This window comes from Tetrao urogallus (assembly GCF_951394365.1).
Source record: "Tetrao urogallus genome assembly, chromosome: 12".
Classification (NCBI taxonomy): domain Eukaryota; kingdom Metazoa; phylum Chordata; class Aves; order Galliformes; family Phasianidae; genus Tetrao; species Tetrao urogallus.
In genome coordinates, this window is record NC_136825.1 from 17,236,454 (window position 1) to 17,253,099 (window position 16,646).

General features: G+C 49.8%; 1 protein-coding gene across 1 annotated transcript in view; it reads left to right on the plus strand.

Annotated features, from left to right (window-relative positions):
- Positions 1 to 133: 133 nt before the first annotated feature.
- Positions 134 to 16,646, plus strand: part of CPNE2 (copine 2) — a gene marked incomplete at its 3' end in the record, with an annotated part of 32,814 nt that continues 16,301 nt past the window's right edge. The window contains exons 1-5 of the mRNA XM_079541379.1: positions 134 to 325; positions 6,535 to 6,714; positions 9,299 to 9,373; positions 12,548 to 12,619; positions 16,220 to 16,303. Of these exons, the coding sequence (XP_079397505.1) occupies positions 158 to 325; positions 6,535 to 6,714; positions 9,299 to 9,373; positions 12,548 to 12,619; positions 16,220 to 16,303 (579 nt within the window). The 5' untranslated portion in view covers positions 134 to 157. The remainder of the gene's footprint in view (positions 326 to 6,534; positions 6,715 to 9,298; positions 9,374 to 12,547; positions 12,620 to 16,219; positions 16,304 to 16,646) is intronic.

Below are 16,646 nucleotides of genomic sequence, written 5' to 3' on the forward strand. Positions count from 1 at the left end.
CACGCCGGGGTTGCAGTGCTGAGCTCCTCCTTGGGAACCCCATGTGGCTGCCTTGAGAGCTTTTGGCTGTGTGTCCTTGTACCTTTCTGCTTCTCCTGAGGGTTTTCTGCTCTCTCTCTGTCCTGCAGACTGCCTGGAGCTGCTGCTGCTGGAGTCCATGGCGTACACCAGGACCCCACCGCCAGCGGGGCCCATTGGCTCCCAGTACTGCGTCTGCAAAGTCGAGCTGTCCATCTGTGGCCAAAACCTGCTGGACAGGGATGTCACTTCCAAGTCTGACCCCTTCTGCGTCCTCTTCATGGAAATCAATGGAAAATGGGTGGAGGTAAGTCTTGAAGCTGCATGGTTTCTGCCTCCCGTGGTTTGGTTCTGCGGATGTCCTGAATGACATTTGCGTTTTGATCACGGTGTTGAACATGGCTTGTACACCTTGTGAAGGAAGCTTGAGTGGATTCCTTCATTTTTCAGAGCACTTGGAAACCACCTGGCCTCCTGGCTGGGCACCTCACCAGTGCAGACAGGCTGGGGACAGAGTAGCTTGTGGCCTTGGCTCGTCCTGGCATGGCTGGGCTCTGTGTGGGCCTGAGAGCCCAGGAGCCAACCAAGTCAAGGCAGGAGGTGTCACATCCCTACCCATGGATGTTGCAAGAAGTGTTGTGTGATCAGAATTCCTTAAAAAGGAGCGATTCTGTGCCTTGCTTTGTGAACGGGTCCTCAAGGTAGATAAAAAGAGAGGACAGACCCTAATTCCTAACCAGAGAAGAGCCTCTGTGTTACTCATGGTTGGATCAAGCTGGATTAATGTTTCTTCCAGTGCCTTTATCTTTTCCTTCCCTCTGTGCTCAGTTCTTAGCCAGACTCTGGCACAGGAGTCCTGTGATAAGGGCTTTCATAAGGTGCTTTTAACAGCAAGCTGTAAATTCCCAAATGAGCTTACACTGGGATCTGTGGGAGCTTTCAGGCCCCCTGAAGTTCTGCAGGTCTTGTTATCACTGCTCTGTCTCTTGATCAGGGTGTGCTTCTCCCTGCAGCATCACAGCAGCCTCTTGAAGGTACAGCAGAGCAAAGTGCTGGGTTTGGGTTTTTCTACACTGAAACAGGAGCTTCTTGGCAGCCTTAGGGCTGGAACACTGTTTTATGGGGGAACTGGGATGTTTCAGAGGAAAAGCAGCTCAGGGGAGACCTCATCGCTCTCTGCAACCCCTGAAGGGGAGGTTGTGGTGAGGTGGGGGTTGGCCTTTGCTCCCAGGTAATGGCAATAGGATGAGAGTGATGGCCTCACGTTGTACCAGGGGAGGTTTGGGTTGGATATCAGGAAAACCTTCTTGGAAAGAGTGGTGAGGCACTGGCACAGCTGCCCAGGGAGGTGGGGGAGTCACTGTGCCTGGAAGTGGTCAAGAACCATGGAAATGTGGCACTGAGAGATGCGGTCAGTGGGCACAGTGGGGCTGGGCTGGGGTTCCATAGATGATCTTACAAGTCTTTCCCAACCTTTACGATTCTGCAAAAGGTACTTCATCACCTCCACGTGAAGCTTGCAGAGACATGCTCCAGGAGGAGGCAGTAATGAAGGTGTACTTCTGGAGGAGTCTCCTCTGCAAGGCTCATCCTTGCTCCTCCGTTGAGCTGACCTCCCTTGGATGAGGTGGAAACCTCTCCACCATCCCAAGGCTGTGCACAAGCACCTGGTTCTTCAATCATTCCATGCTGGTTTAATGACAGCAGGCTAGGCTCAAAATAATCCTGGCAAGGCGTGTGGTGGGCCTGAAATCATCTTGCCATGTGTGAACTGGTCCAAAAGTTGCTTCTCAGTGTGCAGTTATCTGTGAGTGCTTTAGGTCTGGGTGTCTGCAACACTGATCCCATGGAACAGTTAGCCATCGGGATGTCCTGCTTGGAACAAGATGTGTTTTGGGGTGAGAAGAGAAGCTGTTCCTTGGATCCCATGTCTCTCGTAGAGCTGTTCCTTGGATTTCACTTGAAAAGTTGCTTTCTAAGGGACAGGACTGTATTGGGTGAAGGTCTGGGAAGTCAGTCCAGGGCTGCTTGTTAGGAGTGCCTGAGTCCTCCTCTACTCTTAGACTGGTTTTGGAATGAGGTGTATGTGAAGCAGAGCAGGAACTCCCAAGGGTGGTTTTTGTGGTGCTTTATTGAGTGTTCAGCACATCACATGCAGAAACTGTAGTTGTCATTCCCATCTGCAGCAGTCCTTGTAGGGCAGAGTGTTGTCTGTGATTGAATGAGCGTCTTGAATTCAGACTTATCTGTGCGAGAACATTTTGCTCTGTGCCTAGAAAATACCTTTTGGCTGCAGAAGGAAAGACTGAGCTAAAATGCCTGTGGAAAAACATGTGGATTTCATCTTGTAAGTGCAGTTGGAGTTAGGTAGCATAAGGGCTCTTTGGTTCGTTGCGGAGGGAACAGATATGTACAGCCTTGGGATGTGACAGACGGACGCAGCGCTGATCAGCTCAGCACAAAACGAGCAGCTGAGAGGCATTAAATCCCCCCAGTTCCCAGGGAGTTACGTGGTGTCTTTTTCCTGATACTTGGATTTAGGGGGCAGCTTGAGCACCTGGCCAGGAAATGGTGAATCCGTGGGCATCAGCTCAGGCTTCCTGCAGCTGATCTCTGTGTCACGGGCAGGGTGTAGGGGCAGACCTCGCTTTTGCCACATTCTGCAATTAACTCTGCTTAATAGCAGCCTGGATGAAACTGATGAGCTTCCCAGTCTTGATAGGTGTCATCTCTTTGACCTGACTGTGCTTTTCAGGGATTCCTCTTTTGCTGTCAGTAACGTCTCAGTCCAGTAGTTTTGATTCCAAAGCTTTTTTTTTTTTCTTTTAATACAATGCAAGTTTTGCTTTTTTCCCCTTGTGCTATTTTTATAGCTGTCTAATTGGCAAAATAGGTGCTCCAGCAGCAGATTGCTCCGTGCTCTGCTCTTCTTTCAGCTGCAGACGTGTGGAGCATGCTGTGGGCACAGCCAGCACCCAAGCCTTCCTGTGTCCCTGTGTTGTGGTAGCACGGTGGTGGCAGCATCTGTGCCTGCGTGGTGGGGCTGCTTCTTCCAGCTGTCATATTTGTTCCCAAATACAATTATTGTGTCTCACTGAGCTTAAGAGGAATTAAAAAAAAAAAAATAATAAGCAACAACCAAAATGGTCATGAATCAGCCTTGGAGGGGGTGGTAGAAGGAGAGACAAAAAGCTCAGGCCCAGAAGTGACATAAAGATGGGTAATATGTCAGTGTTCTGCCTGATGACATCATGCTGTAGGAGCCAGGATGGACCTGGGCTGTGACTCAGCTGTGCCCTCGCTTTTGTGCCACTCTGAGTCACCCCTCCTGAGCCTGGACAATCCTCATCTCCTACACTGCTCATCTCAGAAGGATATGGAGGCCACCAGCTGTTGACCTGGGGCTCCTAGATGCCCCCAAGTGGTGTCCATCACGTGTTCCCTGCCCCTTGGAAGAGCATCTCCCAGGTGACAGACAATACTGAATATCTCCAGCAATCCTCCTGGCAGAAACTGGACGACCCTAGCTGCATTTGCTTACCACGAGGGGTTGCCAATGGAGAAAATTCCCTGGGTTTGTGCTTGCTGTGTAGGATCGAGGCTCTGAAGACAAGTCTTTAGTGACCCTGGTTGCCTTTTCAAAACCCTCGTGCTTTTCTGCTGCTGGGACGCAGAGCCAGCTTTGCATTTTGCAGGGCACGTGGTTGTGCTGAGTGCTCAGGGGAGGCAGGAGCCAATGGCATATTTATTTCCTGGTGTGAAAAGCCCTCGTACAGAACGGTCACCAGCAAGGTGGAAGGTAAAGAGCTGCACCAAGATGAAGATTGAAATACATGTGTAGCAAGCAGCTGAGGCTTGTGATTTACTTGTGCTTCACAGTGTACAGGTGATGGAACACTGGGCCATCAGGGTGTTGAAGGAAGCCCCCTCGCTCTGTGGGGCTGAACCCGGGACATTTGACAAGGCCAAGTGCAAGGTCCTGCACCTGGGTCAGGGCCATCCCCAGTATCAGTGCAGACTGAATGCTGGAAAGGTCAAGAATAGCCCTGCAGAGAACGCCTTGGGGATGCTGGTGGGTGAAAATCGGGATATGAGCCGTCAGCGTGTGCTTGCAGCCCAGAAAGTGGATACTTTGGGCTTCATCAGAAGAAGCATGAGCAGCAGGTTGAGGGAGGGGATTGTCCTCTTCTGCTCTGCTGTTGTGAGGCCCCACCTGCAATGCTTTTCACCCCATCGCATCCCAGACTTGTTTGCAGCCTTGCTGCAGAGGCATTCTGGATAACAGTGGGACAGGAGGAAGCATAGGTGGCCTGCTGCCCCTTCTCAGCCAGCTGCTACCCCAGAGGGCAGGTGGCTGCCTGATGTCAGCTCACTTTTCATCCTGCTTTGACTCGTTCCCAGGCTTCCCATTAGCTCAGGGTACATGAAAGGAGCTCAAATCCATTCCTGTTGCCTGCATAGTCTCATCAGCTAGGCTTGAAAGGAGATTTGTGCGTGTTGTGCTGTTCAGATAAGGTAGAGCTCATTGATGGCTGCTGCTCCTGGTCTGCCAGGAGCATCTCTCTGAGCAGGCATTTGGGTGCTGAAGTGCAGGTGGTGGCCGAGTGGGAAGGACCTGTGAGAAGCTGCCTTGCCGCCGTTGGTGCACAGCCCACTCCAGTTGGTTTGGTTGATTCCCATCTCCCCAGAGGGCGCTGCAGGTGGCTGTTTTAAGAGTACAGCATTTACTTCAGTCTTCTGCTGGCAATTAAAACAGACTAAGTGACCAACTTTAAAAACACCACAGTGGTGTCTACGTAACAAACTTACCACGTTTCCACTTAGTCCCTCCGGATTCTCTCTCGTATGCTGAATGAGTTTCACTGGGATGATGAGGCCGTGTGCTTTTTTCTGTCTTTTTTTTCTTCTTTTTTTTTTTCCTTCCTGCTGTGATGTGTTTATTTCTGGCTCTGCTGCTCTGGCAGGCATCCATCTGTCCTGCAGTCCGTGGTGCCAGCACAGGAGCTGCTTGCTGCAGACGAGCTGCTGTGGGGTCTGGGTTGTGTCTTGCAAAGATCTGAGTGCTGGCTCCCCTTATTCATTTCAGGGCAGGCTGGTGGCCCTTTGCTGCTCCCAGGGCTTAGGGAGCCAGCAGGCTGGTCATGGGATGGTCGTGTCCTCCCCCATACTGGTGCAGGAGGGTTTTGGAGGCTTTGAAGGAGCTCACTGTGACCATCCGTCAGCCTTCACCCGCTGCCTTCTCTGCAGGGTGCTGAGTCCTGGTTACCTCCCTCTGGAAAGTCCTCTTGGAGAGCAGTGCCAAGTGTTTCCCATGGCAGCAGGTGCATGTGGACATGAAGCCCATGTGTCTGATAGTTAACTACATATCTCAGCCTTGCAGTGTGTCCAAGCCAGGGCTGCTACTGCAACCTCTGCCACTGCTGAAACATCAGAGAAGAGCAGAACATAGCAGTAAAAGATCCTGCCAGCTCCAGCTCTCCAAAAAAACATCAGCTGAGGGGAGTTCTCTTTCCTTCATATGGGTGTATCCAAACTTCAGGTTGTATAGCAGCAGCAATGGAAGGGTGAGGGTTTTTTGTGCTGTCTTTGCAGTTTGGAGCCTCGAGTCTGTGCGTGTCAAAGGCATCTCATCAACAAAATGACACTGGGGCAAAGCTGGATGTGCTCAGCACATTGTTTTTAGGCAACAGCCAGAGCTGGGATGAGTCTTGTCTCCAGCTGGCCAAGCTCTAGGCTGCAGGAAGACCCACTTCAAAGGTGTGAGATTCCCATTTTGCCCCACCTCGCATCTCTCCTGCGCTGGGCTCAATGTAATCCCCCCTCTGTACCAAGTTATAAAGATGCTCTATCTGGCTGAGGGAATTCCAGAGCTATTTTGGATATCGGAGTCCACTGAAGTCCTGCCTTGTACATCCTTCCAGCCTCTTGCTTCTGCTAGTGCTGGGTGAAAGCCATGAAAAATGGACCATGGTGATTTGGTGATTTCAGTTTTTCTTCCATGGAAGGCCAAAAAAGAAGAAACCACATGAATGTTTTGTTATGAGATCTAGAAGGAAACGCTAGGGGATTACTCTTCTGAGTTGTGACACTTTGTTTTTTCACTTGTATCTGCTGTAAGCTGTGTGGCCCGAAAGAAATAGTTTTGGTTGACTTTGAAAGCATTAGAGGTGTGAGTGTGATTGGCAGAGGACCAGAGCAGCAGGTGGGAGGTGTGAAAGCATGAGCTCGAGGGGCATTCTGTGTCCTGGAGAGCAAGTGTCAGAAACAATGCAAAGGCTGTGGCTTCAGTAAGCTTTGAGCCCACTCCAATCCCTGTCCTCAGAGACACAGCTCTCTGTTAGATGCAACCCACCTTGCATGCATTTAGGGTTGTGTTTGCTGTGTGCCTGTTGCTCTCTGCTGGCCAGCACAGGGCTTCTAGATGTCAGGGCTCCAGCTGCGGTCAGAGGAGAGACGTTGCAGTGACAAAGATGTAAAGCATTGATGCCTGATTACCCATCTTTTTTGTCTTTGCAGCTCGACAGGACAGAAACAGCTGTGAACAACCTCAACCCGGCCTTCTCCAAGAAGTTTGTTGTTGACTACCACTTCGAAGAAGTGCAGAAGCTCAGGTTTGCCCTGTTTGACCAGGACAAGTCGAGCACTCAGCTGTATGAGCATGACTTCCTTGGCGAGTTCTCCTGCACGCTGGGCACGGTGAGTCTCTGATGCTCTGATGCTGATTCCTGCAGCTCGTCCTCCAGCTAAGAGACCCCAGATCACACCAGCTACTTTTCTTACCCACTGTAAAGTTTGCTGGGTCATTCCTGGTGCTTTGAGTGCTTGTCACACTTCATCTCTTCGGGTTGAAGTGTTTCATGCTAGGGCTGTTGGTTACTTGCCCAAATCTGAGCTTGGATGTAGGGTGGGCACCTGCTGCTGCTTGCAGAGAGACCAAAGCCTGGGGAAGTGCAAGAGGGCATCGCACCCATTTGTCTTGGACACTTGCACTGGAAGTGTTGGAGGTACCTGTTGTCAGTAAGGGTTCTAGTAATAGCCATGATGACCAGTTGGGATTTGGACTTGAGAAACTTCCAGGTGTTTACAATTAAGATGCACTGCAGATCTACTTCTCTCTCTCTCTCTCTTTTTTTAATTTTTTGTTGAAACTTTTGTAGTAAGAATGATGTCTTTCTTCTGTTTGAGAACGAAGCGTTTGAAAAACACATGCACAATAACCTTGCTGTTGGGTGGTAAATCATGCCTCTTACTGTAGCATGTTGGTGCAGGAATGTGTCTTCTGCTCTTCCTATGGAAAAGCTTTTGAGACAGATGTGATTTATAAACCTTTGGAAGGTCTTTGCGTTCATGAGCCCAGACCCTGTTAGGATTTGGCAGCTAAATTCTCCAAACTTCTTTGTCTTCTGAGCATGCTCTGACTCAGAGGCAAGAAATGAGGGAGATTTTTCCATTCTTTTTCAGCCTCCAGCTGCCCAGGACTGCTGTGGTACCTGGCACGAGCAAATGGGCTGGGGAAAGCAGGCACTGTAGTAGGTGGGTTGGTGTGGACAGTTGGCCCAAGGCGTCCAAGGAGGCTGATGAATGTGGTCACTTTATTACAGACTATCTGGTACTGCATATGCCAAAGGCAGCTGAGTAACTTCGCTGTTGCCAACTTGAGAACTTGTCAGAAGAGCACTGACATTTACTGACTGAGGTTTAATGTCTGTGTTTTCAGAAGAGCTCTGTAATGACCTAATTTTGATCCTGAAGAAATTAAGAGACAGCCCAGGAAACAGCCCAAGCTGTTGCTCAGTGGTTTAGGCCAAGCCATTCAGTATTTGTTCTGTTGTTGGCTGCAGCCACCTCTGGCACAGTTCAGCTGTGCTCATTATGGAGGGCACAGTCCTGACGAACGCTGTGAAAAGAGAGTTTGTGGACATGAGGAAACAGGGCTGAAGCTTCAGCATGGCTCTGCAGGAGCATTGGGCTCTGCAGCCTCATACTGGAGGGAGGCATCCTTAATATGCACTAGGGAGGAGGGTGGAAGAGTCACCTCACGAATGGTTGGATATAGGGAAAACGTTCTTAGAACAGTGATGCTGTGGCACAGCTGCCCGAGGAGGTGGGGCACTCACTGTCCCTGGAGGTGTCCCAGAGCCGTGGGGATGTGGCAGAGGGATGTGGGCATGGTGGGATGGGTTGGAGTTGGGCTTGGGGGTCTGAGAGATCTTTTCTGACCTTAATGATCCTGTGTAAGGTCCTGGAGGAGCCCAGCTATTGCTGGACCTGTGGAGGAGAGGGGTGGGACGGGGAGGACTTGTGGACTCAGCCATAGACTTTCTGAAGTCTGTTTTTTGTTTGGTGAGATGTTTCCATAAGCCCATCTGGTTGTTTTGAGGCACGAGCAGCTGTTGGAAGGGAAGGAGAGCAGGCTGGGGCAGCAGGAACCTGCCTTTGCTGAACTGCACACCCAGCACCTGACTTTCCAGTTCTATGTTGCCGTCAGAGCCCTGTCAGATTAGCTGGATTGTTTTATTGCAGCTAATTAGGTCTGTGGTGAGATTTAAAAGCATGGTTGGATCACTCGGAAGCCTGCAATGACCCCTGTGGCCAAGTGAAACCTTAAAAGGGATCAAATTGCAGACTGCAGGGTGTCCGTGGTTGTTGCTTGTCAGGTTATGAAGAAATCTCATGCCACAGCAAGGCACAGACATCTAGCCCTGTTATTTGGGGATTCCGGGGTGTTTTGGAGGCAGAGCTGCAGGGCATGGCTGGATTGAAGATCCCAGCACTACTGTGGGAGTCTCAGTGGGAAGGGGTTTTGCCTTAAACTGCAAAGAGAGAGAGAAAAGCATTTCTGGAGAGCAATAGGAGGAATTCAGGTGCAGCTGGATAGCAAGAGCTAGAAGCTAAGCCATTTCATTATGGTTTTCTTCTAATTATTATTTTCTGGCTGTGTGACATAGGACCGAGGGAGGAGGCAGAAGGATGGATGGGGCTGCGCTTTGGAACTGTAGCCTGTAGATTTGGAAGGGCTTGCTGGTAGGAATGGGAGAAGAGCACAGCTGGTACCAGCAGGTCGCTGTGTGGGGCTCTGCAATCTGTGGGGAAAGCTCACAGGGTTGTTGGCTGGCACTGGTGGCACTGACAGCATCGTGGCCAGCTCTCAGTGTGGCATCTTTCTTTTAGCACTGTGAATACTGAATATGATTTGACTAACGTGAGCAGTGATCAGTTGCTTATGAGTCTGCATTTGAACACATGACTTTATTTTCTTTGTTGTTGTTTTTTTTCCCAGATTGTCTCCAGCAAGAAAATAACGAGAACTCTCCTTCTGGGGAATGGCAAGCCAGCTGGGAAGGGGATGATAACGGTACAGTAACTCATTTACCTTACCCATGGAGTGTGTGAATGCAGACAGTAAACTGCAGGTGATGCAGAACACCAGCAGGGCTGGGGTTGATGCCTCTTTTTTCCCTTGCCTCCCATTTTCCTGCCCACCTTTGGTCTCTTTGGAGGATGTTGTACCGCCCAGTCCCTGTCTGGTGACTTCAGCCAGCGCTTTTGTCTCTGAGTACTAAAATAAGAAATGCTAAATCTGGAGAAGAACAAAGTCAATACGTGCTGCTGTTTGTTATCTTGTACATGATGCCTGCTCAGACCTCCCCGGAGCAGCCGAAGGGAAAAGGGCCGATTCCTTTGCTGACAGTCAGTGGTTTTGTTTGTACGAAGAGGATGAGAGTTCTGCCGTAGCAACAGGTCTCATAGCAACAGCCTCTGCTCCTGCTTCAGACCCCTTCGGGCAGTGGTGTTCCTGCTGGGGATCTATTTAGTGATTTTTATTTATTTTTTTTTTAAAGAAGAGACTAAATTTAGGCTCGTTTCCCCCATGCCGCATCCCCCATCCTTTTCGTTCACTTCTGCGTTCCAGTTTATGTTGAATTTGCAGCAGAGAAGCAAAGGTATGGAAGAAAAAGCCAACAAGGAGTTAAACTGCAGGCAGGTCTAAAAGCACCAGATGAGTCTAAAAACATTTTAAAAGACCAAGATCTGCCTGCTGCAAGGGCATCTCCCATCGCTGTTTGCTCTAGAGACTGGGAAGATGCTGTTAGCTTTTCTCTCTTAATTGCTGCAGTTAATCTTTAAAGGCAAAAGGAGAAGCTGCATTGAAGCCTGCATGGCACCTGAGGCCATGTGCCTTTCCCAGAAGTGGGCTCTTGCTGCCCCATACCTGCCACTGGAGTAGGAAGAACCGAAGGAGTTGTAAAGTTTCCAGTCGAGTTCAAAGGTTTCCAGCTTTAAAGGAGGAAGCTTCTGATCTGTCACTGATGCATCATCAGAACCAAGGGTGCTGGGAGATGTCTGCTGCTTTGCTTTGTGTGCTGGCAGCGTTGGGTCCTGGCAGCCTGACACATTGCTGGAGCTTGTGCCCCAGGGTTTGTGGTGCCAGCACCAACCGAGACAGTCTTCTTTGTGCTCCCAGAACGTGGGGTTGGGAGCCAAACCCTGCCTTCCTCACCCACAGTCCCTTCAGCTTTATCCAGGTCTCCGTTTTCTTAACTGCAGCACGCAAATGTCAAAGGGCTGAATGCAACAGAAGTGCCTTGGCTGGAGTACTGGGATTGAGTGAGAGTCCTGAGGTTTGAAAGATGTGGAAAATCCCAAAGCACGTCACTGTAGGAGTGAATCTTGAGGTCTTTACAAAGCAGTGGGGATGTTAGTTTCCATGGGGAGATGTCACCATGGTTTGTATGCGTGGCCCAGCTCTACCTTGGCCTCTGAAGAGCCCAAAATTGCAGGGACTCCGTGTGGGGTCTGCTGTGGCCTGCAAAGGTAATTTGTTTCCCTGCAGCTCCTGTTCCTCTTGCCCTTTGACCACCGTGCGTGTCCACCAAGGGCTGTGTGGAGAAGAGCGATGCTGTGGTTTTGTTAAAGTACATAGGAAGCAATCCACTTATTTGAAGGCGATGTCCTTAGATAAATCTGAACTTCTGGGGTAGGCAGGGAAGAGAGCCCTGTGAGGAGAGCTGTCCTTGTGGGAGAGGCTGTGCCTGAGCAGATTCAAAGGCTGTGACTGCCTCACCATCTCTGCATGCTCCCCCGTGTCCATCAGGGTGAATAACCCCCCTCATTGCTCATTCTGCAGGATATTGTCCCCTTGATTTCACTGAGCTGTAGAAAGGCCCAGTAATTAGGCTGCCTGTCCAGTGAAGAACAACCCAAGCCCCTGCTGTCCAGTGAAAGGCAGTTTGTCGGTGAGGGGAAAGGGAAGAGCAGGAGATGGGAGGTGGAGAGCAGATGCTTGGGTAGGACAGAGCCTGGAGAAGAAATGCAAGTGATTCAGAAAGCGACTGCTAACATAAGTGAATAAATGTGGGGTGGTGGTTTTTTGTGTTTTTTTTTGTTATAAACATTCTCTTAGAATACCAGGAGACTCATTAGACGGTGTTCCAGACACAACCAGCCCACTGGTCTTTGGCAGTCAAAGCCATTTCGGAGGGCGTGTGAGAAAAATCTTGGAAACTGAAGTAATATGGGCTGCACTTGTGCCTGCTGCAGCCATCAGGAACTGCAGTGCTCTTCGTCCTTGGGCCATCTTGATGGGTGACGGTGGGTGAACGTGGCCCCACTCCAGGCAGCAGTGCTGCTGGGATTGCCCTACGGTCTGTGACGTGGATGATGAGGTGGCACACTGTGGTAACAATGTTTTCTGTAGCTGCTGCTTGCCCTTGACTTGGTCCTTGGTTGTGTCACTGCATCTCAAACCACAGCAGGGACACCTGGACGTGCCCATGCACAGAAATGGCTGCACGAGGCCAGCTCTGGTGGATGCTTTGCTGGCAGCTGTGTGACCCTGGGTAGCCAGGCCTGATAGGCATGGGTTGTTCCAAGGCTGGGGGAAAGGCTGTGGTGTTGGATCTGATTTTGGCTCTGTTTTCATAGCTTCCATCTTACTGCTGACCTTCTCAGGGAATTCGTAGAAGCATTATGGTTGGAAAAGACCTCTGAGATCATCTAGTCCACGGTGACTCCCCCCATCCCTGGGCAGCTGTGCCACTGCATCACTGCTCATCGCTTCCTCATATCCAACCTGAGCTTGCCTTGGCACAGTTTGAGGCCTTTATCTCTCATCCTAAAATTGTCAGCTGGGAGAAGAGGCCACCAGCCTCCAGCTCACCACAGCCTCCTTTTGGGGAGTTGTCAAGAGCAATAAGGTATCCAAATTCCTTTCCCTTATCAGGCTTTTCCTACCACTCAGTGAGAAAGGAGTTGGGGAAAAGAAAGGAAATGCCAGCTACCAGAGTGCCAGGAGCCCAGAGAATGAAGCAGCACAGCATTTGTTGATTAGCAAAGGCAAAATTAGTTTAACTCTTCAATAGTGGGATACTGTGTACATTAGATCTTCAGGAACTTGAGAATGACTTTTGTAGGAGCTGCACATCTCCAGGATGCGCATCCTCACATTGTAGGATTGCCCTCTGGGTTTTGGTTCTCTGTTCACTGACTTTTCATGTTGAAATGAACACAGCTTCCCCTTGTCTTTCAGATAGCTGCCCAAGAGCTGTCAGACAACAGGGTGATTACTCTGAGTATGGCTGGCAGGAAACTGGATAAAAAGGTGAGTGGTGATACGTCAGGAGGATGTAAATGTTAAACTTCTGTTTCATAGGCTAGGGGATCTAAGGAGATCTCTGCTTGTGAGTACAGTAGTGTCATAAAGTTGTCTCTATGTAGAAAGCAGGAGGCTGGGGCTGGAGGTCCAGAGTCAGGTCCTGGCTGTGTCACTCCCTGCTGTCAGGATGTGGAATTCTTCATAATGCACTTTGAGAAGGAAGGGTTCTGTTTGACGCAGGACCTGTGTACCATCATGTCTTAAAAACATCTGAGCCAGGTTTATTATTTCAGCGGTTGCTGTCTGGAAATGTCTCCTGACTGGGCTGACAGTTTTGATACCCCTCAATTCAGCATTTCAGAAGTGCTGAGTGCTCCTGGCTTGTTGCCTCTAGCCCTCCTTCAAATTGAGTGAGTGTTTGTTTATAGATCAAACAGCAGGGCCCATCTTTCCAGAGGAAGAAGCACCAACCTCATGGAGATAGATAATGCTGATTTTTGCTTTGGGTGTGACATGCAGGGTAACCGTAAGCCATTCTGAACAGAGCAATCTGACCTTATTTACTAGGCAACCAGAACGATTCCTCTTAAACCAGTTCTGTTGCTAAGCAATCAATGTTTTTTTTCAATTTTTTTTTTCTTCCTTCCTAGTGTCTCCAGAGCTTGTGTTGTTGGTAGGATGGCCCTTGGTTTTCAAACCATGGTAAAGCATGCAGCCAGGCACCCTTGCTTTGTTCAGTCCCACTGTCCAAACCAGACGGTTTATCCAAGTGTTTTCCCCAGCTGTTGGGAATGACTGTTACCTTGCTCTTCCTTTTATCCTGTCTACTACTCCATGGTGCAAAGAGCTGGATGCTCCTACTGAGGAATCCCCAAGTAATTGCATTTCCTAAATGAGCTGGAAAACATCTTTGAGATGATGACAACTTCTGAGATGTGGCTGAGTCAGCCCCATGCATGTCAGTGAAGAAATCTCTGATGCAGCAGCTTTCTTCCCATGAAAAAGCCTCTGCCCTCTTGCAAGGCAAGGGATGAGATTTCATTATAGATGTGGTTCCTTCAAGCTTCATGCTTCGTGGTTCCTACATGGCTTTGTAGCCATGGCTGTTGTGAAGACCAGAGCCAAGGATCTGGTTCCTCACCAAGCCTCACTGTGATGCTGGTACCTCAGGCATGTATGCAGTGGTTATATTGGCAACTTAATTGTTGTCATCACTTGCTCCATAGGCAGTTTCCTTTCTAACTTGATTTTCAATCAGGTCCTTCTCCTAAGTTATGCAGAGCTGAAGTCTGGTGATATTTTTCCCACAAGTCATCATAGGTTGGTCTCCTGTTCTTCAGACCCACAGTCAAAATACAGAAATTTAGCATCTGCCTGCAGTGCTATAGGCAGGCAGTTTGTGAGGTAGACATAGTTATGCTGGCCTGAGGACTGTGAATAATCTGTCTGGGTTTCCTTCCAGTTTATCAGTAGATGTCAGCAGAAAGCTCCTTGCTGTGCTTCTGCAGTTACCAGGAGCTGGTGGGGTTTCCTTGCTGATTCCTGTAGACAGAACACCACAGCAGTGCTCAGAGTCCTGCTGGTGCTCAGGGAATGGTCATGTCACTTCAGAGCAGAACACAAATGAAAGTGGTCCCTGCACACGTGAAAGGAAACTGCAGACATTCAAGGCAGGTTGGCTGGGGCCCTGGGCAGCAAGATCTAGTGGGTGGCATCCCTGTCTGTGAGTGGGAACTGGATGGGCTTTAAAGTCACTTCCAACCCAGCCATTCTCTGATACACTGCACCCAAGCTGAGAATCTCTTACAGGCATCCATGCTGCTGACCAGCCCTCTCCACAGTGTCCAACCCAACGCTGGGACCTCTCTCAGACCAAGGGCAGGTTTTCCTCTCCATCATGAACCCGTGCTTGTCTGTGCACTGCTCACTGCATGGCTTCAAACAGCAAGGCTTCACAGTGGGGGAATGTCAGCAGCAGAACCAGCCTGAAGCTTTTTACCTTATGTCAGATCAGCTCCTGGTAGAGTTGTTAGAAAAAGAAGAATCTTGCAGAAGAGAAGGCTCAGCCCAGTGATCCCAGTCCCAGCAGCTCAGTTTCTACCTTTTGCCAGGCTTGCATGGGTGAGATGGTGGTGGCTTTGACATGTTAAAATAACGGTGCACAATCTTGTGGCTTGGAAGCATCTCCCACCCTGCTTTGAATGGAGCAGGGCTGGCTGGACTCACAGAGCAGCTGCTCTATGTGCTTTGCTTGGGATCCTGCCCTGCTCCCTGCTGCCACCTGAGCCCACACCTCTGTCACTTTCTGTGGAATCAGGGCAATGAAACCTCTTCAGGTTGCAGGTTAAGCTGGAGTAGGCAGGGCTGGGATCCACAGGGCTGGGAGTGCACTACTGGTTCTTGAATTCAGCAGCGAAGCTTTGGAGCACTGAGCCCAGGCTCTGTGTAAGCAGGCACAGCGCTGCACTGCAACCAAGTCTCTTGCAGAAAGAATGGCTTATCCTGCTCCTCTGCAAACATAGCAAAAACATTGGGGGAAAACAGTATCAGAGAGGCTCCCTGCAAGCTGTAGTGGACTATACTTCATTGTGGCCATTAACTTGTGGCCAATTATATAAAATAAAATGAAAGCAGTCATCAGAGGTGACTGTGAGTTTTGAATAGAACAGGTTCCAGTTTCTCCAAGCCAAAATACTTGCAGTGATTTATGTTTCCAGCTGGCTTTGGAAACAGGGTTTGGATAGAAGCAGTAAAGGGTTTTCTGCTGGAGCCTGCCACCACACCAGCTGCTGCCTCGTGGACTGGGACTCCCAGCATCCCCCAGCCCTGAGCATCCCCACTATGTCCTCTGGATCCTCCAGCCAACAGAGTTCAGGCAGCCACCTGCCTCTGGAGTTCTCAGGAAACAGGAAATCATTTGGAGCGTTTTGAGTTAGGTTGGTTTTTATCACAGTTTTTCTGAATGGGAGCAAAGATCTCTTGCAAGCGCTGGGGATCCTCTCATCAGCCTTCCCATGCTGCTCCAAGACCTCAGTCACCCCGTGCAGATGCCCAGCAGGGATGTGTGCTGTGTTTGCCATACGGCTGTGTCCTTTTATCAGGAGGATATCTAAGGAAAGCAAACACATGCTGGCTGAAGTCTGTGTGTCTCGGAGGGTGTTGTATGATCTCTGTCAACACCCGTGCAGCTTGCTCCTTCAAGATTTGCTCTCCTCATGCTTTCCTGCTGTGTGTAGGAGGGCTTTTTTTTTCCCCCCAGACTCTCATACATTTCATAGTTCTGTTTGTGCTTTGAAGCTCTGGTTGTTTTTCTAACCCAAACACAGCTGCCTCCCAGCTGGGGCTGTTTGTCGTAGCATTGGTGTCCAGAGATTGTGCAGGGGGGTGGGATCCACGAGCAAAGTCTCACAGACACGTGCCTGGGTGTGGGAAGGCCGTGACACCGTGTGAGCACTGACAGGACCTGCAGGACCCACACAGGCACCATGGGAATCAGCTTCCCCATGGACCACTCATGCACTGATATACTGGAAAAGCAGGAGGAAGGAGGTATCTTGAGCAGCTTGTAAACCCTTGTATAAGCTGTGTGCTGTTGTTCTTCCCCAGGACCTGTTTGGAAAGTCAGACCCCTTCTTGGAATTCTATAAACCCGGTGATGATGGAAAATGGATGCTGGTCCATAGAACAGAGGTGAGAGCTACTGCAACACCACGGTCCTTAGCTCCTTTTAAACATAATGATGTTATCTCATAAATCCCTGGTAAAGGGGGGTGGGATCCCGGGAGGTGGCTGAGGATCTTACTGGGTTTTCTTTTAAGTAGTGGGGCGAGGGAGGAAATGTTGCAGCAGCCTCCCTAAGTACTGCCCTCGTGCCAGACAAGCAGCTTCATGTTTTGAGATCGGATACAAAGAAAGTAAATTCTCCATTCCTGTCGCTTTGGGTACATGAATATAATCTGGTGTTAGCCTGAGGCTGGCGTTTGTCATGTCAGGAGGGAGGTGGCTACAGGGCAGGGTTAGTGCTCTCCTTCCA